At 40.4% G+C, this 21,460-nt stretch overlaps 2 protein-coding genes across 2 annotated transcripts; both read left to right on the top strand.

Moving 5' to 3' along the window:
• The first annotated feature begins 5,274 nt into the window (after window positions 1-5,274).
• On the top strand, window positions 5,275-15,697 carry cry1b (cryptochrome circadian regulator 1b). The gene is given in 13 exon segments (XM_034141550.1): window positions 5,275-5,385; window positions 5,388-5,437; window positions 7,852-7,904; window positions 7,907-7,959; window positions 8,242-8,276; window positions 8,278-8,382; window positions 8,496-8,680; window positions 8,821-8,909; window positions 11,629-11,769; window positions 13,885-14,273; window positions 14,275-14,362; window positions 15,263-15,428; window positions 15,555-15,697. Coding segments are annotated over 13 exon segments (1,608 nt in total).
• A 2,177-nt stretch (window positions 15,698-17,874) lies between these two features.
• LOC117491523 lies at window positions 17,875-20,916 on the top strand. The gene is made up of 4 exons (XM_034141548.1): window positions 17,875-17,934; window positions 19,105-19,581; window positions 20,482-20,647; window positions 20,774-20,916. The coding sequence occupies exons 1-4, from the start codon at window positions 17,875-17,877 to the stop codon at window positions 20,914-20,916; spliced, it is 846 nt and encodes a 281-aa protein (XP_033997439.1).
• Window positions 20,917-21,460: the final 544 nt, after the last annotated feature.

The raw sequence follows: 21,460 nt of genomic DNA, 5'->3' as shown, positions 1-21,460 counted from the left end.
GCTTAGGAACCACTGGACCTCCCTAACCTAAAGGAGAGGAGAAAATGCTGCCCCACAATGCCTTGCGGCCGCCGTATTTGCCATCGCACAACAGTCGGCCGTTCACGGAAACAACCGATTATGAACGAGAAATTATATCATGAAAGTTACGGTGCTTATTAAGCATTTTAAAACGTATGTGGTAAGTTGCCAAAGTGCTTTGTTTTGAACGTTCATCAGTATTATAATCAAAAAGAGAAATATGAACGTTAGTTTTTACTGAAATGATCAAATAAAGTCAACATGTCACAGTCTTTACTGAGCTGTGTGGGGTTTGTTCAACTTTTAAAAGATGTTTGAATGGTGATATACACAGTGATAGATGTTAAGGACTAACGTTTATAATAAATACATTTGTATTGATTTTAAGATCTTTTCATACAGTCATACGTATTGGGATCATTTGTATTAATGTGGACCGGAGGGAGAGGGTGACGAGCATAAGTTTCACTTTCCTTTTTTATTTCAATTCCAACTTTGGTCATGAAGAATATGTTTCTCTGTTGTCCCCGTTCATAAAGCATAAAACAACAGCATCAGAGCACGGTGCAGAGTCTCTAGATGAGTTTACAGTAGTCCCTCGTTCTTATTAAACATCCATGTTGTAGTCCGCTGTATAGAAAACTGTAGTTTCCATAGTTTCCCCACAGCAGCAGACGCACATTTATGACCTCCGCTGGCGCATCATAAACACGTCGGATAGTGAAAGTGCAGTCGGATTCTCTAAAGTACCGCAGTCTCTTCTCCTAAATCCTTTTGAATTCTCCTATCCACTATCCCTTAACCCCGTGACGTTTCACTCAGAGGTTAAGGAATCAGTGTTAATTTCGTCAACGAAAACTATGACGAAAAATGTTCGTCAACGACCTTTTGTACACGACTAACACGAGACGATGACGAGCTAAAAATAGATTCTTGATAACGAAAATTTGACGAAATGTATATTTAGTTTTCGTTGACGAGACGAGACGGGACTACGGTGTTAATGGTGGACTATCGGACATTCAAAATGCAGGGTATTTCCCCACAATTGCCCGTCTTGTCTGTCAAAATGCATCTTACGTTTCTAACTTGCAATATCATTATTTCCGCTCTCTTCACTCCAGAAGAGCGATCTCCCTGTCTCTCTCTGTGTGTGCGGGGGGTGGGGCCTAACAGACACGCTGCAGCGGCACACAGAGATCTGCCGGGGACGGAGTGTTCAGAGAGTATAGAGACACTCTACAAGGCTCGATGTGGACAAAGCTCGTTTGCCATGTTTTCGCGTTAGCGCGTTGACACGAGTAGAGTAGTCTGTCCAAACAGCCGGCCAAAAGGCGTCATATTCAATCGGAGAAATGCACAATTTTCGACTTCCTTAACTCGTAGCTCTGTTGCCTCAATTACGAGTAACGTTATCACATCAGGTGTGCAGAGGTGGGAGAAGTAGCCTACTCAGATCTTGTAGCTAAGTAAAAAAAATACCATAGTGTAGAAAGAGTTCCTCAAGTCAAAGTCAGGGATGCAAACTTGTCACCTTTCGGCGAAATTCGCCGTTTTGATTCCAAAATAGGTCGTTTGTGTGATTCATGTAGATCTGCAATAAAAATATTTTTGGGATATGGGGGGGGTCTGGGACCCGGAGTAATCTGCGGCCGCGAGCTGTTATGTGCCATCATGACACGCATGGTGTTCTTTTTTTATATATTATAATGAAGCGCGAGCACAAGTCTTCCTGCCTGTCAGCTCTGCTCATGGATGTATAATAAGGCTCTGCTGCTCCGGGATGAGGGTCTAGCTTCAGCAGCTACATTACCTACGGTGCGTTCGTTAATATTAACTGTGCGGGCACAGACTGGACCGCTGGTTAGAACGGGGTGTTCAGAGCAGAGCTCCCTGTCGGAGCGGCAGAGCGTGATGTGCACTGAAAAGTGTTTCTGTCGCAATATTATTTAATGAATCGTTGAGCTAGCTAACTAGCATACATTGTCACTATCTGCTAACGTTAGCTTTAGCCTTCGTTTTCAAATAGTTTCTTTCATAGCCTATAAATGGAGGTGGTATAATGGCGCATTTCCATTGCAGCGCGTAGCTCGCTTTAAGCGTGCCGTGTCGTGCCGTCCCCTTTTTTGGTTGTGCTTCCACTAGGCCTCGTTCCGGCGCGGCACGGCGCGGGGCCACTTTTTCCCCTCTTTTCTGGCCCTAGAAAATTGTGGTTCTATCGGGGCCAACAAACAGGGCTGAGTCGGGCTGAGTATGCTAAACTAGAGAGAGGAGCGCTGGCAAGAGGGCTAGAACTACAACAAGATGGACATATTTGACCGTGATTTAATTGTAATACACGTTTCAAAATGATGCCGAAGTAACAACATACTGATACCGGTTAGTAAAAACCATGAATTAATGCTTTGTCAAGTCTGCAGACAGACGGCAGGCGAAAAACCTTTTAAAATTCGTGTTTTTCTAGATGGAGATTGGCTAAGCTAACGCAGTATATGCCCCGACCGTCCACACTCACAACAACGGCCTATACAGACATAAATAAGGCAGCGACTGTATTCACCATGACACAGGCAGTCTGTGGTGTGTACTTGTTTAACTTTTGTCGAGTTTCTGAACATATATAAGGAGCTGTGAGCTCTGAGTGCTCACAGCTAACGGCTGTGTTGTGTTTCTGGATTTCTCATTGAAGATGACGTCACGGCTCCGCCTACACTGCGTTACTATAGTAACTACCCCAGTTCCTAAACTGTAATGGAAGCGCAGCATGAAGTGAGTCGGCCCTGTTAAGGCCCAACGCGGCCAAGCCGTACCGAGCCGTACCGAGTGTGGCCGAGGCCGACCGTGTAGTGGAAATGCGCCATAAGTATCTTGTACTTGAGTAAAAGTAGAAGCACTCAGGTCTTGTACTTGAGTAAAAGTAGAAGCACTCAGGTCTTGTACTTGAGTACAAGTAGAAGCACTCAGGTCTTGTACTTGAGTACAAGTAGAAGCACTCAGATCTTGTGCTTGAGTAAAAGTAGAAGTACTCAGATCTTGTTCTTGAGTAAAAGTAGAAGTACTCAGATCTTGTTCTTGAGTAAAAGTAGAAGTACTCAGATCTTGTTCTTGAGTAAAAGTAGAAGTACTCAGATCTTGTACTTTAGTAAAAGTAGAAGTACTCAGATCTTGTACTTTAGTAAAAGTAGAAGTACTCAGATCTTGTACTTGAGTAAAAGTAGAAGTACCAGAGTGTAGGAATACTCTGTTACAGTAAAAGTCCTGCATTCAAAATGTTCCTCAAGTAAAAGTAGAAAAGTATTCTCATCAAAATATAGTGAAAGTAGCGACAGTAAAAGTAGTCATTGTGCAGATTGGTCCATTTCAGAATAATATATATGATATGTTTTATAATGATTGATCATGAAAGTGTTCTCAAAGCTGGTAAAGGTGCAGCTAGTTTGAATGACTTTGTATACTGCAGGGTAGCTTGTGAATTTACTCCAGGTGGAACTAAAGTCTGATTTAACACTTGATTATATTTCACATCATTCATCCACATCTGTGAAGCAACTAAAGGTATTAAATACATGTAGTGGAGGAAAAGTACACCATTTACCTCTGAACTGTAGAGGAGTAGAAGAACAAAGTAGCAAAACATTGAAATACTTAAATAAAGTACAAGTATCTCAAAATTGTACCCAAGTATAGTACTTGAGTTTATGAACTTAGTTACTTTACACCACTGGCTATAAAGATAGAAAGACAGCCTTGCACAGAGGCATGAAAATACATTTTCAAAATGCTCAACAGTCCTGCCAAAATTATAAACTGACTGCTACACAATTAAAATAAATGCTTAAATATATTTCTATTAGATGTGACTCTTTGGCGTTTCTGTTATTATTAACTGCTGCTTTAGTTGTTCTGACTGCTAAAATCCTCTGTTATTCCTCATTTTAAAGCCGATATTCCGTGGGGTCGGGGGGCTCGGATCCTTGTCACCTTTTTCATACCTGATGAGTTTGCATCCCTGCAAAGTATGATCATCAAAATATAGTTAAAGTAGCGACAGTAAAAGTATTCATTGTGCAGATTGGTCCATTTCAGAATAATATATATGATATGTTTTATAATGATTGATCATTAAAGTGTTCTCAAAGCTGGTAAAGGTGCAGCTAGTTTGAATGACTTTGTATACTGCAGGGTAGCTTGTGAATTTACTCCAGGTGGAACTAAAGTCTGAGTTAACACTTGATTATATTTCACATCATTCATCCACATCTGTGAAGTAACTAAAGGTATTAAATACATGTAGTGGAGTAGAAGTACACCATTTAACTATGAACTGTAGTGGAGTAGAAGTACACAGTAGCAAAACATTTAAATACTCCAGTAAAGTACAAGTACCTCAACATTTTACTCAAGTACAGTAGCCTACAATATTTTAACATAATTATATATATTTCATTTATTTCACATTTAAATAAAGCAATTAATTCGGTTAACAATTTGTTAGTTTTTTCCTTTAAAAAATAACAAAAAGTAAATACAAGAATACCGTTAAAGTACCGGATCGATAAGCAGTATCGATAAGACTATAGTACCGTAGAAAACCTTAATGATACCCATCCCTAGATATTACACAAGTAAAGTGTTAAGAGAGTGAAATGTTGCTTTACGAATTTCAACACTTGATGCTGTCACCTTGATTACAATGTCAGAAACCTGTATTTGCCTAACTGAATTGGTTTAAAGAGAGAAAACATTTTGACTAAAAGTTGACTAAAATGTATTTTTTCGTCGACTAAAACTAGACTAAAACGTTTGGAGTTTTCGTCGACTAAAACTAGACTAAAACTATGAAGGATAGAAATGACTAAAATGTGACTAAAACTAATAACCATTTTCGTCTAAAGACTAAGACTAAATCAAAAACAGCTGCCAAAATTAACACTGTAACGAATAGACGATAGGGTTAGAATTTAGGAGCTGATTTTTGGACTATTCGACCGCAACCCGAGCTGTCCGACTTCAGGCGAGCTTTTTGAGACCTCCCCCGGCTGCAATCGGCTATTCTCGTCTACTTTCGAGGCGAGCCGCAGCTCATCTCAAACAAGCCTAGTAACTCAGACTCTCCGAAACTACTGGCCAAAGCGTCTTCACCCTCGGATGTAAATTGACACTTTCGCTAAGAAAACAACGTAACAGGGCGTCTACTTGTAATTGAAAAACCCCTCCCCTCTTTCCAACAAAAAATAAGAGAAGGCAGGCAACATGGTGGTCAACACCATCCACTGGTTCAGGAAGGGGCTGCGGCTGCACGACAACCCGTCTCTAAGGGACTCAATCCGGGATGCGGACACCCTGCGCTGCGTTTACATCCTGACCTGGACCCCTGGTTTGCAGGGTCCTCCAATGTGGGCATCAACAGGTGGAGGTAAGAGTGGGACCGGAAGTCGGAAGTTATACATTAGTGGGTGGAGCCATGGGGGAGGGTTTAAGAGGACTGCACCTCAACCCAACATTTAGTGGACCCTAATTATACACATACACTATGATATCTTCCCTACACTGACCTCCCTGTTTGTCCAAATGTACAACTTTAGTTCAATTCTACATAGCATTTTTGTACATCCCTTTCAAAAATCTTATAATTAAATGTCTAACTGAAGTGAAATATGTCACATACACACTTTAAATCAGTTATACCCCTTAATTGTTAATTCATGTAGAACTTATTTGTTGAAATAATAACTCTTGATTACTCAAATTCGACACCTGTAACTCTGTGTTTGCTTCCAAAAGCTTTTTAATATGTAGGGAATTGTGAACACTACTATGCTTACATTTCACTGTGTTTTCATAATTCAGCTCATCCTCAACCCATTATTGCAGTAGTTAAGTACCAATTTTGTTATCAGTAATTATTATGTCACACTTAAACCAAATCTAAATCCACTAACTGGGATATAATTATATGTTTATCATTTGAACAGCACAACAAAATGCCAGAACCAATCAATATCTCTTTAAAGTGTGTTGTTAAATGCTTTGGATATAGCCTGTTATTCGCCAAGTGTGTACAAAGATGTTGCCATCTAAACTCTGCCACTCCCCCTGAGTTACAAACAACTTTCAAGCAAGTTTTCAAAAAAAGCAGCAATGGTTTCTAATGGGCCTTGTGACATTACATTTTCTTGCAATCAGTTTGGCCTCTTCTCAATTATAACAGACCTAACAGGCTTTTTATTAACTGCTCAGCTGTGGCATGGGGGTGGTATCACAAGAAAAACTGGCAACAGTTCATACCCCATTTATACAATATGTGGTCTGCAACTGTGGTGCAATCTGATTCATTAGTGATGACAACCTAGGCCATTTTCAAATCATCCTAGGTAAAAATCGAACTATATTCCTTTTTTCTTTGATAAATGTACATTTATATCACTTAAGAGTTCCTTTTAAAAGTAAAATAATACAGAATGTTATGGAGTGTGTGTTTTCTTAATAGTCGTTCTAGCATTTATATTTTGTTTACAGCAGGTTTAGTTGTCCCCTGTTCTTTATTATTACAATAATTAACATCAAGGATGCATGCTAAATCATGGCATCTTCCTTTGTTTTCTTTAACTGTTTCTTTTGAATATTTTCCTTAGCATAATAGTTAGCTACCCATTAGTAACTTGCAGAAAAGGAGCTACTCTATTTGCTCAAATATATATTTGAAACGCATGTGTATAATAAGAGGAATAATATTAAAATAGAGTGAATATTTAAAAAAGTGTGACATTTTCACTGAATCCTTTCTCTGCTGATATTTAAACCTCACACGTTATCATTGGCCTCATATGCACCACAGTTAAGGAAGCAGTTTGTAGGATTTAATGGCTTCTAGTGGTGAGGCTGTAGATTACAACTGACTACCCCCATCAGCACTCCTTTGCCAAGTATTTCAAACCTGTTATTATTTTTAAATATGTTTGACGTTCACCTGAGATGATGTCAGTGTGCCTGTTCAGGATGACGATACATTTTCACTCAGCTGCTCAGCCCTGAATGGACGTATGACAAAGTGGGTCAGTGTGTTGTAATGGTCATTACATAATCACACTTTGTTGACCCACATCTAACAGACACTCACCAGAGACCCCATTTCACCCCTCTATAGTTTGCTGCAAACTTACTATGTGCATACTATTGATATAGATCTCCAACATAAAACAAATGTTGGAGATCATTTTACATTCTCATCCAATGCTTTAGCCTGTCAAGGACACTTGCACATCATCCTAACATTTTTGTGTGAGAGAATAAAGTCTTATTGTTTTGCCATTTTTGTTTTTCTCACTCCAAACTTTAAGCCTTCAGGGACCAATAAAAAAAAAAAAAAAAGGCAGATGTTTGGACAAATCCCTGGTGTTATATGAAACAATTCCTATGAAAACTCTGCTAAATCAATGCAAAGACATTGGGCCATTGATAGAACAATGATACGTCCAATATTAATAATGTGGCAAATAAAAGGCCAGTGAAGTTTGTCCAGTGTAATGGTGGGTTTCATCCGCTTTGCGGAAATCAAATGAAGATATTTGTTTAACTCTGTTTTGAGTTACAAAGAAAACTAAAACATTAAGCGTATACCTGAGAACAATTTAAGTTAGAGCTCCCGCAGACTTTTGCCTAGCATCCGCAGCAATTTAAATTGATTTGGCTAACCATCTGTTGTAGATAGCTTACATTAGCCATCTGTGGAGCTATACGAATGCATTACACAAAGCTACTGAATGAATCCCAACTCCACAATTAAGAGAAATAATCATTTGGGCTATTTACTTAATTAAAAAAAAAAAGGTTTTTGTTGCAGTGCTTAGAGGACTTGGATGCAAGCCTGCGAAAAATCAACTCCCTTTTTTTGTCATCAGAGGCCAGCCCACAGATGTCTTCCCAAAGATTTTTAAGGTATGCGCGATGGAACAAAGTAGAGGATTTATTCTTATATACTTAGCTTTTTGACCAAATTAACTGGAACCTACTAATCATTGTTAACAGATTTCCATAGCTGTGTTGGATGAGCAACTATAATGAGATTTGTGAACGCGGAGAAAAATCTGTAAACGCATAGACAAATCAGATTTACCAAAAAAAATCGTCATTGTCACTCTGTCATTTCACCTTTTACATACTTACATAAAAAAACATGTACATTATGTATTTATTCGTGTGTATGATTTAGTTTCTCAGGAATGGCAGATTAACCGTTTATCTTATGAGTATGACTGAGCCATTTGGCAAGGAACGTGATGCTGCCATCCAAAAACTAGCCAGGGCAGCCGGGGTAGAGGTGATGGTGCGGACCGCTCACACCCTGTACAATCTGGACAAGTGAGTCAACATACAGTATTCAATCAATCAAATGTTCTATTTCAATGAGCATTTTTGAAACAATCTGTGTGGAGATTTGTATTGATTTCCTTCTTCATTTTTCTGTCCTAAAGGATCATAGAACTGAATGAGGGTCAGCCTCCCCTCACCTACAAGCGCCTCCAGGCCCTCATTAGCCGTATGGATGCTGTGGAGCTGCCGGCAGAGACCATCACGTCAGAGGTTATTAAGAAATGTGCCACACCCATCAGCGACGACCATGATGACAAGTTCGGGGTGCCCTCCCTAGAAGAGCTTGGTAAGTTGTTTTTTATTTTTAGTAGGTTTTTTGTGAGCAAGACTACTTTAATTGTGGTGTACATTATGTTATCCCATACAGTATCACAGTCACAAAATTCCAACAGTTTTTAAATATATACATTTATTCTAATTCTTCAGGTTTTGAGACAGAGGGCTTGCCCACAGCAGTGTGGCCAGGTGGAGAAACTGAAGCCCTCATGAGGCTGGAGCGCCACCTGGAGAGGAAGGTAACAAGACTTTTTACTACATTATATCTGAATAACAACTTGTGTAATATTTTACGATATATTGTGAAACTTTGGAAATAAATTTCCCTGCTTTTTGAAATATGCACAAGTCAGCACAGGACTAAGGTGTTCCCATGTCACTGGACATTTTGTTCCAAAAATCAAAGCAGAAAGTGTTGGAAATGTAGATTGATATAGAACACATGCAACTCTGATATGGTGGTGAATGCTGCCCACTGCTATATAAACAGTGACATGTAGTACTCCACTGTTTGTATTCACAACTTCAACCAAGATAATAACAAATAGTTTTAGGACATTTAAAAAAGACTTGAGTTAAGTATTTTTAGTGTAGGAAAATGGCAGATGTTATAAATGTTTGGTGTTTGGTTATAAAAGGCTTTATTGGATGGCAGTGTTAATAGATTTCCCATTATATAGGTTTAGAGGGCAGCTAACAAAGATGAAGGCTGAACAATACATTTGATTTAAAGGGGACCTATCATGCAAAATGCACTTTTGTACGTCTTTTATACACGAATATGTGTCCCCGGTGTTCCAGGGAACTCACCAAGTGTCAGAAAACACAACCCTCTCTATTTTCCTCCATACCCAAATCTCTAAAAAAGGGGCTGCAATGGATCTGATACAGACTGATCCAGATTTGAACACTTCAATGACGTCACAGAAGTGGCGCTACGGCTATTGGGCCAACTCTCCACTCTCCTCTTCTCTTTAACATCTACATGCTACCACTGGCTCAGATAATGAAAAAAACAAAATAAGTTACCATAGCTATGCGGATGACACACAAATTTACGTAACAATTTCACCAGGAGATTATGCTCCAATTCAAACACTGAGTAAGTGCATTGAACAAATCAATGACTGGATGTGTCAGAACTTTCTCCAATTAAACAAAGATAAAACTGAGGTAATGGTTTTTGGAGCCAAGGCAGAACGTATAAAAGTTAGCGCTGAGCTTCAGTCTGCAATGTTCAAAACAACAGATAAAGCCAGAAATCTAGGTGTAGTCATGGACTCTGACCTGAGTTTCAACAGTCACATTAAAACAGTTACTAAATCAGCCTACTATCACCTAAAGAACATATCTAGGATTAAAAGACTAATGTCACAGCAGGATTTGGAAAAACTTGTCCATGCTTTTATCTTCAGTCGACTCGACTACTGTAATGGTGTCTTTACAGGTCTCACTAAAAAATCGATTAGAAAGCTGCAGCTAATTCAGAACGCCGCTGCTCGAGTCCTCACTAACATTAAGAAAGTGGATCACACCACTCCTGTTCTGAAGTCTTTACACTGGCTTCCTGTGTGTCAAAGAATTGATTTCAAAAATATTGTTGCTGGTTTGTAAAGCTTTGAATGGTTTAGGCCCAAAATACATGTCTGACCTACTGCTAAATTATGAACCATCCAGAACTCTCAGGTCTTCAGGGACTGGTCAGCTTTCTGTCCCCAGAGTCAGAACTAAACATGGAGAAGCAGCATTCAGTTATTATGCTCCAAATATCTGGAACAAACTCCCAGAAACCTGCAGGTCCGCTGCAACTCTTACTACTTTTAAATCCAGGCTGAAGACTTTTCTTTTTGCCGCTGCTTTTAATTGATATATTCATATCTTAAACTGCACTGTAACTTTTATCCATGTCTTTTTTCTTTTAATGTTTATTTTATTATCTTTTCTTTTTAATGACTGATTTTAAATGCCATTTTCTTAATGTCTTCCATTTTTGTAAAGCACTTTGAATTGCCTTGTGTTGAAAGGTGCTATATAAATAAACTTGCCTTGCCTTGCCTTGCCTTGCCTTGCTTATCAGGGGAATGTGGGGTTGGGCCACGGCCGGCCATTGCCGCTCGAAAGCGCATCCATACGGCTAATGAGGGCCTGGAGGCGCTTGTAGGTGAGGGGAGGCTGACCCTCATTCAGTTCTATGATCCTTTAGGACAGAAAAATGCCTGGCCATAGTACATATGCCAGGCCTGTAAGTGGCGCTGTAGTCTGCCACAAAAGCAGCGAAGAAGACTTCCCGCCCATAGTTACCATGGTTACCCTTCTGTTTATTCTCCACTGTGGCTTTTTTTCTCCCTCCCCGAGGCAAGCGTTTGCTCCCGCTGCTTTAATTCAATGCAATCCCTCCCCGTCGAGGCAAGCACTGTAATTCTCTCCGGTTAGTCCACCAGCAGATGACAAACACCCACCTCTCCGCCTCTTCCAAGGAACGAGGGGACCGTGCGGCAGAGTTTCAGTTTCTTTCGCCGGTCAAGATGTCCGTTAAAGTTTAAATCTTCCGGACAAAATTAGAAAAGTGCCGGTCAAAGGTCTTCTTTGTTATTTATTGAGCTTTAAAACAAATTAATAACGACTCTATAGGCCTATAATAATATAATAAAACCATAGACTGTATATATAAATAAAACACGGAGGACGGAGATCTTTTTTTCTCCCCCTCTTGACTTGATCAGAGCACGGCTTCCCTCTCCTGCAGGGGGGCGTGGTCAGCTGCAGCTCACAAAATCAGCCCCGTAGACAGCAAACAGCACATAGAGCGAAATGAGGCATGGCTAAAATGCATGATCTGTTTGGTATTTTGAAAACAGAAACGTATAAATATACCTTATATAGGTATGGCCCTACAATATATCATTTAAATATAGCATGATAGGTGTCCTTTAAAGCTGACTGACCATCTTTTTTCAGGCATGGGTGGCCAACTTTGAGCGTCTGCGTATGAACGCCAACTCCCTGCTGGCCAGTCCCACAGGCCTCAGCCCCTACCTGCGCTTCGGATGTCTCTCCTGTCGACTCTTCTACTTCAGACTTACCGATCTGTACAAGAAGGTACGGTACCACTTTACAATAAGACTACCCTTATAAAGGGTTTACGAATAGTTTGTAATTCAATTATTAATTAGGTTGTGAACACTTAAATCATTAATAAGCTTTTATAAGACATGAGATAAACAGGGCAACTGTGACCGGTTGCTTGCCAAATAGAGAGCCCACATTTATCTGTACTGCTAAGCCTTATATTGGCTACCTAACTTACTTCTTCTTCTTCATCAGCCAGCATCCTTGGTATCTGTTGTTCACTGAGTTGATTCCCCCCCTTCCATCTTGATGTTTCTTGGCATCTCTTATGACCATTTATGAATGAGTTACTAACATTTATAACTGACAAAAGGGAGCCTTATTGTAAAGTGTAAAACACATTCCCATTTATTAATGAGTTACACAACCATTTATAATTGGTAAAAGGGAGCCTTATTGTAAAGTGTGAAACACATCACCATCTGTTGATGAGTCACTAACATTTATAACTACTGAAAGGGTGCGTCGTTTTTAAGTTTAATACACATGTCCATTTGTGAATGAGTTATAACATTCACGCTGACCTAATACACATTTTTCACATGAAATGCAAAGTAAGATGCAAAAGAGCCAAGCAAAACATTTTATTCACACATGAAGAAAATTAGGACTCATAGTAATGACTGTTTAGTATGACTGATACACATATTTAAAAAATAAAAGCTTTTCTCAGACATAAATGAAAGACTTGGTAAGACATAATGGTACTCAGACTGGAAAGGCTTTGTGTATATCCTTGAACAAGCGTCCAAGCAGTCCATCAGGGTGAGCAGAGCCAAGCCAAGATGACCATTCAAGAACCTTGAGGTGTTCCTCCAACAAACTCTCTGTACGGTTTCCTCTCAGTCTACGGGCATGTCCTTTGACGGTCGACCTAGCTCTTTCATTATGTTGGGTATGACTGCCAGTCTGGGGGTTCACAAACCACCTGCTGTGGTTTATGGTGTAGTGCAGGGGTAGCCAACACGGTGCCCGCGGGCACTTAGTCGCCTGCGGGGCATGTTCTAAAAATAGCTCGCCAAGCAAATCCAAAATGTAAAAAATATACAAAACAAAAAAGGAAATGTAATTAAAAGAATCTACCCTATGCATAAACAAAACCTCAATCATAGCGAACTCTATCTACTTACTACAACTCTATATCTATCTAACACCCCTCCTCCCCCCACCCCCACAATGAATATCGACCAATCACGTTCTTGCTTGATTTGCGGACCAGCGCTGCAGTCAGGAAGAAAAGCAATGTGGAGCGGCAGCTCACCGCTTCATAAGGAGTTTGACCGTGATTTTCCTTCTGGCAGAATCTACACAACACATCAGCCCCATTGAACAGCCTAGTCATGCTGCAGCGAAGAAGACTTCTCACAGAATCAGCCCTTGCAAAAACAGGGCTAAAAAAGAACAAATAGAGCGAAATGAGGCATGGCTAAAATGCATGATCTGTTTGGTATTTTGAAAATAAAACTTCACAGACATGTTTTATATAGGTATGGCCCTACAATATATTATTCAAATATAGCATGATAGGTCCACTTTAAGGAGCTGCAGTATTCTCTAAAGTGTTCTACAGTGTCTGTATTGCCTTTAGACAATATTATATACCTGTGCTGAGCTAGATTGAGATCATATATCAACTTTATATCTCTCAAATTATGTTATACTTAGATTTTGCTGAACTAACTGTAAAGGTTACGTCACTTTTTAACTGAAATGAAAGTCTTTTCCTACTTTATTATCAAATCCAAATGACTTTATCATCTATAATTGACCACATTACCGTAGCATGTTTTTAACTATACTTATTGCACAAAATCTGCATTTATAACAACTTGCAGAAGTGTTTTGTCAAAATCACATCGTGTAAAAACTGTTTTATATGTTAAGAATAGTGTCAAAAGTGTGCTTAATGTTAACCTTTTTTTGTTTTACTCACACCTATTGTCTCCTCTAGAGTGACCTAGGACAGGGCCATCCAATCCTTAACAAAGAGTATACTTGTGTTTTAAAGCATAATTAACTAATTAAATGACATGTTTTCTACTCTTTCTTTTCCTGTTCCTGTCCGTCCTCTCCGCTGCTCCTCAGGTGGAGTATGAAGGACTGAAACATGGGATCAAAGTCCTCGAGGAGGAGACTGTCCTCCTCAACAGTCAGCTGGAAGACGCACTACGTCTGAAAGACATTTCTCAGGGTCAGTTGGAGGAGGCCTTAGATGCCCTAAAGAGTGAGCGTGAGCAGAAGAACAATCTGAGGAAGGAGCTGGCCCACCACCTCAGCCTGAGTGACAGTGTATACGGAGCAGGGGCCCACCTGGCCCTCACCGTCACTGGCGTTGAGGGTCTCAAGTTCTCTGAGGAGACCAACATCACCAACGGTGCTGCTAACGGCAACAACGAGGACAGCAATAGTCGCAACGGTCATGTTCACGCAGGCACCGGATTGGCTAAAATGAACGGGAGAGTACAGACCGGGCTGGAAAGGAGAAGGCCTGCACCCGGTGCCGGACCTGTTCAGTGAACTCAACCTGTCCGAGATACAGAAGCTCAAACAGCAGCTACTACAGGTGGGTCATAAGGAAATATAGCAGGCTTTTTATGCTAGCTGCTAGCCATTTTGTAATATTGAATGTTATTTTCAAGGTCAGTACTGACACCACTTGATCACATTGGTTATGTGTCCAGTTACTGTCTGGAAAAATTTATCTGCTTTATAGCTGTTACCAACACTAACCCCAAGACAATTTACTGTGGCACTCAAGCTCATATATGCAAATATATTGCATTTCAGTTTGAAGTAGTGTCCTGCCTCCTTCTCTGTGGGTGTGTCTGTTTGTTTTGTGTTCATTGTTCAGTCTTTATTGCTTCACTGATGAAAGGAGCCCTAGTCACTGTTTGCCCATGATAATAGCGAGGAAAGGGCAAAGTGCTGACAGTTTGGGAATGAGAAGAAAAGCATGGAAAACAACACAAAATACTACAGCATTTACTGATTGTTTGTCTTTCAATAATGAATTCAAAAAATGTTAATGGAACAGCTTTAAAACCACAAGTGATGATAAAGACAAGATGCTTATCATTGTATGTTAAACACAACATAATTTGGTTTGGCAGCAAGGTACTCCGTTAGCAGGATATATGTTTGAAAAAGGGTAAACATATACCACATATAGAAGAAGAAGAAGAAGAAGATGGAAAAATCCCCCGAGGGGGATATTCAGTTTCCACTCTGTCGTACACACATGCGTTTTTATACAGGTACATACAGTCCACACTTTTTAAATCATGCACATACATGATGGGGCACAGTAAACAATGCCCATAACATAGATAGCCTACACGTTAGTCTAGAAAACCTCACTTACGAGACGACGCAAGGTTTCCAGGCATTGACCCCGTACATTATAGCCTCTAGGAACATGCTCATGCAACACCAATACGCTCTTGATCTTGTGTTCGCCTCAAAGGGTGGCCTGTGTCATGTTATTGGTGACTCCTGCTGCACTTACGTTCCCGACACCAGCAAAAACATTACCGACACCGTGCTACACCTTAACAACCTGTTGGCCAACATGAAAGATGAAGACATATCCACTGCGAGTGGCTGGGACTGGTGGTCCTGGCTTACATCGGGTGGGTGGGAAGCATGGCTGGCTACAATAGTTACGCCAGTGATCATCTTTTTCGGCCTACTAATCTGTTGCACATGTTTTATTATCCCCCTACTGAAGAAATGTGTCTCCAGCATGATATCCTCAGCTTTCGTTCAGTACGCTGCTATCCCACTCCAAGATCCTATGGGGCGCCACACCTACGCCAACCTTTTGCCCCAAACATTCTGGCGTGCAGGTGCCCCTGTGACCGAGTCAGAGTCAGATTCTGAATTTGACACTGCGATATAATCCATGTGAATTGAATGTACCCTCCTCTTATGCTTACATTATACTGGAGTCTGTCCTCCACAAAAACAGCCATTTTCCATGATATATTTGTGATGTGTTTACTTAAAGGGGACCTATCATGCAAAATGCACTTTTGTACGTCTTTTATACATGAATATGTGTCCCCGGTGTTCCAGGGAACTCACCAAGTGTCAGAAAACACAACCCTCTCTATTTTCCTCCATACCCAAATCTCTAAAAAAGGGGCTGCAACGGATCTGATAAAAACTGATCCAGATCTGAACACTGTCCTGACGTCAGGAAACTGGCGCTCCGGCTATCTGGCCAACTCCACCAATCAGGAGGAGACAACCACGGCATTGCCGTTCGAAAGCGCTGGAGACGCTGTAGTACATATGCCAGGCCTCTAGATGGTGCTGTTGCTCACAAAATCAACCCTTGCAAAAACAGAGCTAACATTTTTCAAATTGAGCAAAATGAGGCATGGCTAAAATGCATGATCTGTTTGGTATTTTGAAAAAAAAAAAGTATAAATATGCCTTATATAGGTATGGTCCTACACTATATTATTCAAATATAGCATGATAGGTCCACTTTAAATTGCATACACGTTCTTTTAGTAAACACTGAAAACGGGTCCCACAGACCCAAACAGCACAAAGGTTAAAGGTAAGCATATAATAATGTTAAAATGTGCTAAATATATACACTGCAAAAAACAAAAAAAAGAGGAGTAAAAGTAGCTCACGACTTGTTTTATATTTTGAAAGTAGCTCTCATCCTAAAAAAGGTTGGTGACCCCTGGTGTAGTGGTTGTACCCCATGTTACTCGGCACTCTCCTGTATGCCCTCCACTCATCACTAATAATGCTACTTCCTGACTTAACATGCCGTCTAATCAGAGGGACAAGGGGACATCTTGATCGTTTCTCCACTAGTTTCAACACTAGTCTCCGCCTTTTGTCTTTAACTCCCATCTTTCCGAAGACCCATTTCTTCCTTCTCCAGGTATGTCCAAAGCGTCCACGTGCATACTAACAAAAAATAAATTATAACATCATCTTAGTTAACAACAAAATGCACACAAATTACAGTAAAAATTGTTGCACATCATGTTTCAAAATGCCATACTTGTTTATTAGGTGCATTATATAAAATTATTTAAGGATAATTATACAGTAATGGTCCATATTGATTTAAAAAAAATAAAATGTATTCTCTTCGTTCTTCAGATATGACTGTGAGGTTAACGTGTAAGCCAGTAGCGTAACAAGGTTGTGATTGGCCACAGTGCAAATATTGTTTTGGGGCCCCCCCCCCATTGCCCCAAACATAAGCGCATGCTGATGCGCTCACACACGCACGGCATGGACATACACTCTCTCTTGTCCTTTCTCTTTTGCTTTGGTTTGCTGTACATTATAAATGCAAGCTATTACATTTTTTATAATGCTGCCAAACTTGCTGCTGCTAGCTAAAGTACAGTACAGGTTGATTAAACGGTTCGCTCGTCACGCAAGGTATCACATGACATGAAAGCAGGGCCGGTTCTAGACAATTTGATGCTCTAGGCGAGATTTTTGTTGTTCATTCATATCTTATTTTACCTAGTTAACATTTATTTAGTAATGCATTTTTTTTATCTCTCCAGTTTTATACGATACTTTTGGTTTACTGTCCTATAGTATACATTGAAATGATTTCAAACCTGTTTATCCCAATAATTATAAAGGAGTGCCTTGGAAATATGTGTTTACATCAGGGGTGTCAAACTCAAGGCCCGGGGGCCAAATCCGGCCCGTGACTTCATTTTCTGTGGCCCCACAAGAGCTTGCAAAGAATATTATATGTTTATTATACAGTTACATGATGATTTACAGAAGCACGTTGCCCATAAACTACATGTCCCACAATGCATCTCAAATTAGACTTTTTTTTTCTCAGAATTTGACTTTTTTTCTTCTAAATATGTCTTTTTTCTTAGAATGTGCCCTTTTCTCAGAATTTGACTCTTTTTTTTAAATGTTACTTTTCTTTTAAATGTCACTTCCTTTTTTTGAAATGTCACTTCTTTTTTTGAAATGTCACTTCCTTTTTTTGAAATGTCACTTCTTTTTTTTAACCTTGAGGTGTTCCTCCAACAAACTCTCTGTACGGTTTCCTCTCAGTCTACGGGCATGTCCTTTGACGGTCGACCTAGCTCTTTCATTATGTTGGGTATGACTGCCAGTCTGGGGGTTCACAAACCACCTGCTGTGGTTTATGGTGTAGTGCAGGGGTAGCCAACACGGTGCCCGCGGGCACTTAGTCGCCTGCGGGGCATGTTCTAAAAATAGCTCGCCAAGCAAATCCAAAATGTAAAAAATATACAAAACAAAAAAGGAAATGTAATTAAAAGAATCTACCCTATGCATAAACAAAACCTCAATCATAGCGAACTCTATCTACTTACTACAACTCTATATCTATCTAACACCCCTCCTCCCCCCACCCCCACAATGAATATCGACCAATCACGTTCTTGCTTGATTTGCGGACCAGCGCTGCAGTCAGGAAGAAAAGCAATGTGGAGCGGCAGCTCACCGCTTCATAAGGAGTTTGACCGTGATTTTCCTTCTGGCAGAATCTACACAACACATCAGCCCCATTGAACAGCCTAGTCATGCTGCAGCGAAGAAGACTTCTCACAGAATCAGCCCTTGCAAAAACAGGGCTAAAAAAGAACAAATAGAGCGAAATGAGGCATGGCTAAAATGCATGATCTGTTTGGTATTTTGAAAATAAAACTTCACAGACATGTTTTATATAGGTATGGCCCTACAATATATTATTCAAATATAGCATGATAGGTCCACTTTAAGGAGCTGCAGTATTCTCTAAAGTGTTCTACAGTGTCTGTATTGCCTTTAGACAATATTATATACCTGTGCTGAGCTAGATTGAGATCATATATCAACTTTATATCTCTCAAATTATGTTATACTTAGATTTTGCTGAACTAACTGTAAAGGTTACGTCACTTTTTAACTGAAATGAAAGTCTTTTCCTACTTTATTATCAAATCCAAATGACTTTATCATCTATAATTGACCACATTACCGTAGCATGTTTTTAACTATACTTATTGCACAAAATCTGCATTTATAACAACTTGCAGAAGTGTTTTGTCAAAATCACATCGTGTAAAAACTGTTTTATATGTTAAGAATAGTGTCAAAAGTGTGCTTAATGTTAACCTTTTTTTGTTTTACTCACACCTATTGTCTCCTCTAGAGTGACCTAGGACAGGGCCATCCAATCCTTAACAAAGAGTATACTTGTGTTTTAAAGCATAATTAACTAATTAAATGACATGTTTTCTACTCTTTCTTTTCCTGTTCCTGTCCGTCCTCTCCGCTGCTCCTCAGGTGGAGTATGAAGGACTGAAACATGGGATCAAAGTCCTCGAGGAGGAGACTGTCCTCCTCAACAGTCAGCTGGAAGACGCACTACGTCTGAAAGACATTTCTCAGGGTCAGTTGGAGGAGGCCTTAGATGCCCTAAAGAGTGAGCGTGAGCAGAAGAACAATCTGAGGAAGGAGCTGGCCCACCACCTCAGCCTGAGTGACAGTGTATACGGAGCAGGGGCCCACCTGGCCCTCACCGTCACTGGCGTTGAGGGTCTCAAGTTCTCTGAGGAGACCAACATCACCAACGGTGCTGCTAACGGCAACAACGAGGACAGCAATAGTCGCAACGGTCATGTTCACGCAGGCACCGGATTGGCTAAAATGAACGGAGAGTACAGACCGGGCTGGAAAGGAGAAGGCCTGCACCCGGTGCCGGACCTGTTCAGTGAACTCAACCTGTCCGAGATACAGAAGCTCAAACAGCAGCTACTACAGGTGGGTCATAAGGAAATATAGCAGGCTTTTTATGCTAGCTGCTAGCCATTTTGTAATATTGAATGTTATTTTCAAGGTCAGTACTGACACCACTTGATCACATTGGTTATGTGTCCAGTTACTGTCTGGAAAAATTTATCTGCTTTATAGCTGTTACCAACACTAACCCCAAGACAATTTACTGTGGCACTCAAGCTCATATATGCAAATATATTGCATTTCAGTTTGAAGTAGTGTCCTGCCTCCTTCTCTGTGGGTGTGTCTGTTTGTTTTGTGTTCATTGTTCAGTCTTTATTGCTTCACTGATGAAAGGAGCCCTAGTCACTGTTTGCCCATGATAATAGCGAGGAAAGGGCAAAGTGCTGACAGTTTGGGAATGAGAAGAAAAGCATGGAAAACAACACAAAATACTACAGCATTTACTGATTGTTTGTCTTTCAATAATGAATTCAAAAAATGTTAATGGAACAGCTTTAAAACCACAAGTGATGATAAAGACAAGATGCTTATCATTGTATGTTAAACACAACATAATTTGGTTTGGCAGCAAGGTACTCCGTTAGCAGGATATATGTTTGAAAAAGGGTAAACATATACCACATATAGAAGAAGAAGAAGAAGAAGATGGAAAAATCCCCCGAGGGGGATATTCAGTTTCCACTCTGTCGTACACACATGCGTTTTTATACAGGTACATACAGTCCACACTTTTTAAATCATGCACATACATGATGGGGCACAGTAAACAATGCCCATAACATAGATAGCCTACACGTTAGTCTAGAAAACCTCACTTACGAGACGACGCAAGGTTTCCAGGCATTGACCCCGTACATTATAGCCTCTAGGAACATGCTCATGCAACACCAATACGCTCTTGATCTTGTGTTCGCCTCAAAGGGTGGCCTGTGTCATGTTATTGGTGACTCCTGCTGCACTTACGTTCCCGACACCAGCAAAAACATTACCGACACCGTGCTACACCTTAACAACCTGTTGGCCAACATGAAAGATGAAGACATATCCACTGCGAGTGGCTGGGACTGGTGGTCCTGGCTTACATCGGGTGGGTGGGAAGCATGGCTGGCTACAATAGTTACGCCAGTGATCATCTTTTTCGGCCTACTAATCTGTTGCACATGTTTTATTATCCCCCTACTGAAGAAATGTGTCTCCAGCATGATATCCTCAGCTTTCGTTCAGTACGCTGCTATCCCACTCCAAGATCCTATGGGGCGCCACACCTACGCCAACCTTTTGCCCCAAACATTCTGGCGTGCAGGTGCCCCTGTGACCGAGTCAGAGTCAGATTCTGAATTTGACACTGCGATATAATCCATGTGAATTGAATGTACCCTCCTCTTATGCTTACATTATACTGGAGTCTGTCCTCCACAAAAACAGCCATTTTCCATGATATATTTGTGATGTGTTTACTTAAAGGGGACCTATCATGCAAAATGCACTTTTGTACGTCTTTTATACATGAATATGTGTCCCCGGTGTTCCAGGGAACTCACCAAGTGTCAGAAAACACAACCCTCTCTATTTTCCTCCATACCCAAATCTCTAAAAAAGGGGCTGCAACGGATCTGATAAAAACTGATCCAGATCTGAACACTGTCCTGACGTCAGGAAACTGGCGCTCCGGCTATCTGGCCAACTCCACCAATCAGGAGGAGACAACCACGGCATTGCCGTTCGAAAGCGCTGGAGACGCTGTAGTACATATGCCAGGCCTCTAGATGGTGCTGTTGCTCACAAAATCAACCCTTGCAAAAACAGAGCTAACATTTTTCAAATTGAGCAAAATGAGGCATGGCTAAAATGCATGATCTGTTTGGTATTTTGAAAAAAAAAAAGTATAAATATGCCTTAT

The sequence above is a fragment of the Trematomus bernacchii genome, unplaced genomic scaffold (assembly GCF_902827165.1).
Source record: "Trematomus bernacchii unplaced genomic scaffold, fTreBer1.1, whole genome shotgun sequence".
Lineage (NCBI taxonomy): Eukaryota > Metazoa > Chordata > Actinopteri > Perciformes > Nototheniidae > Trematomus > Trematomus bernacchii.
The sequence above is the reverse complement of the archived record's forward strand: the minus strand, read 5'-3'. Positions and strand labels throughout refer to the sequence as shown.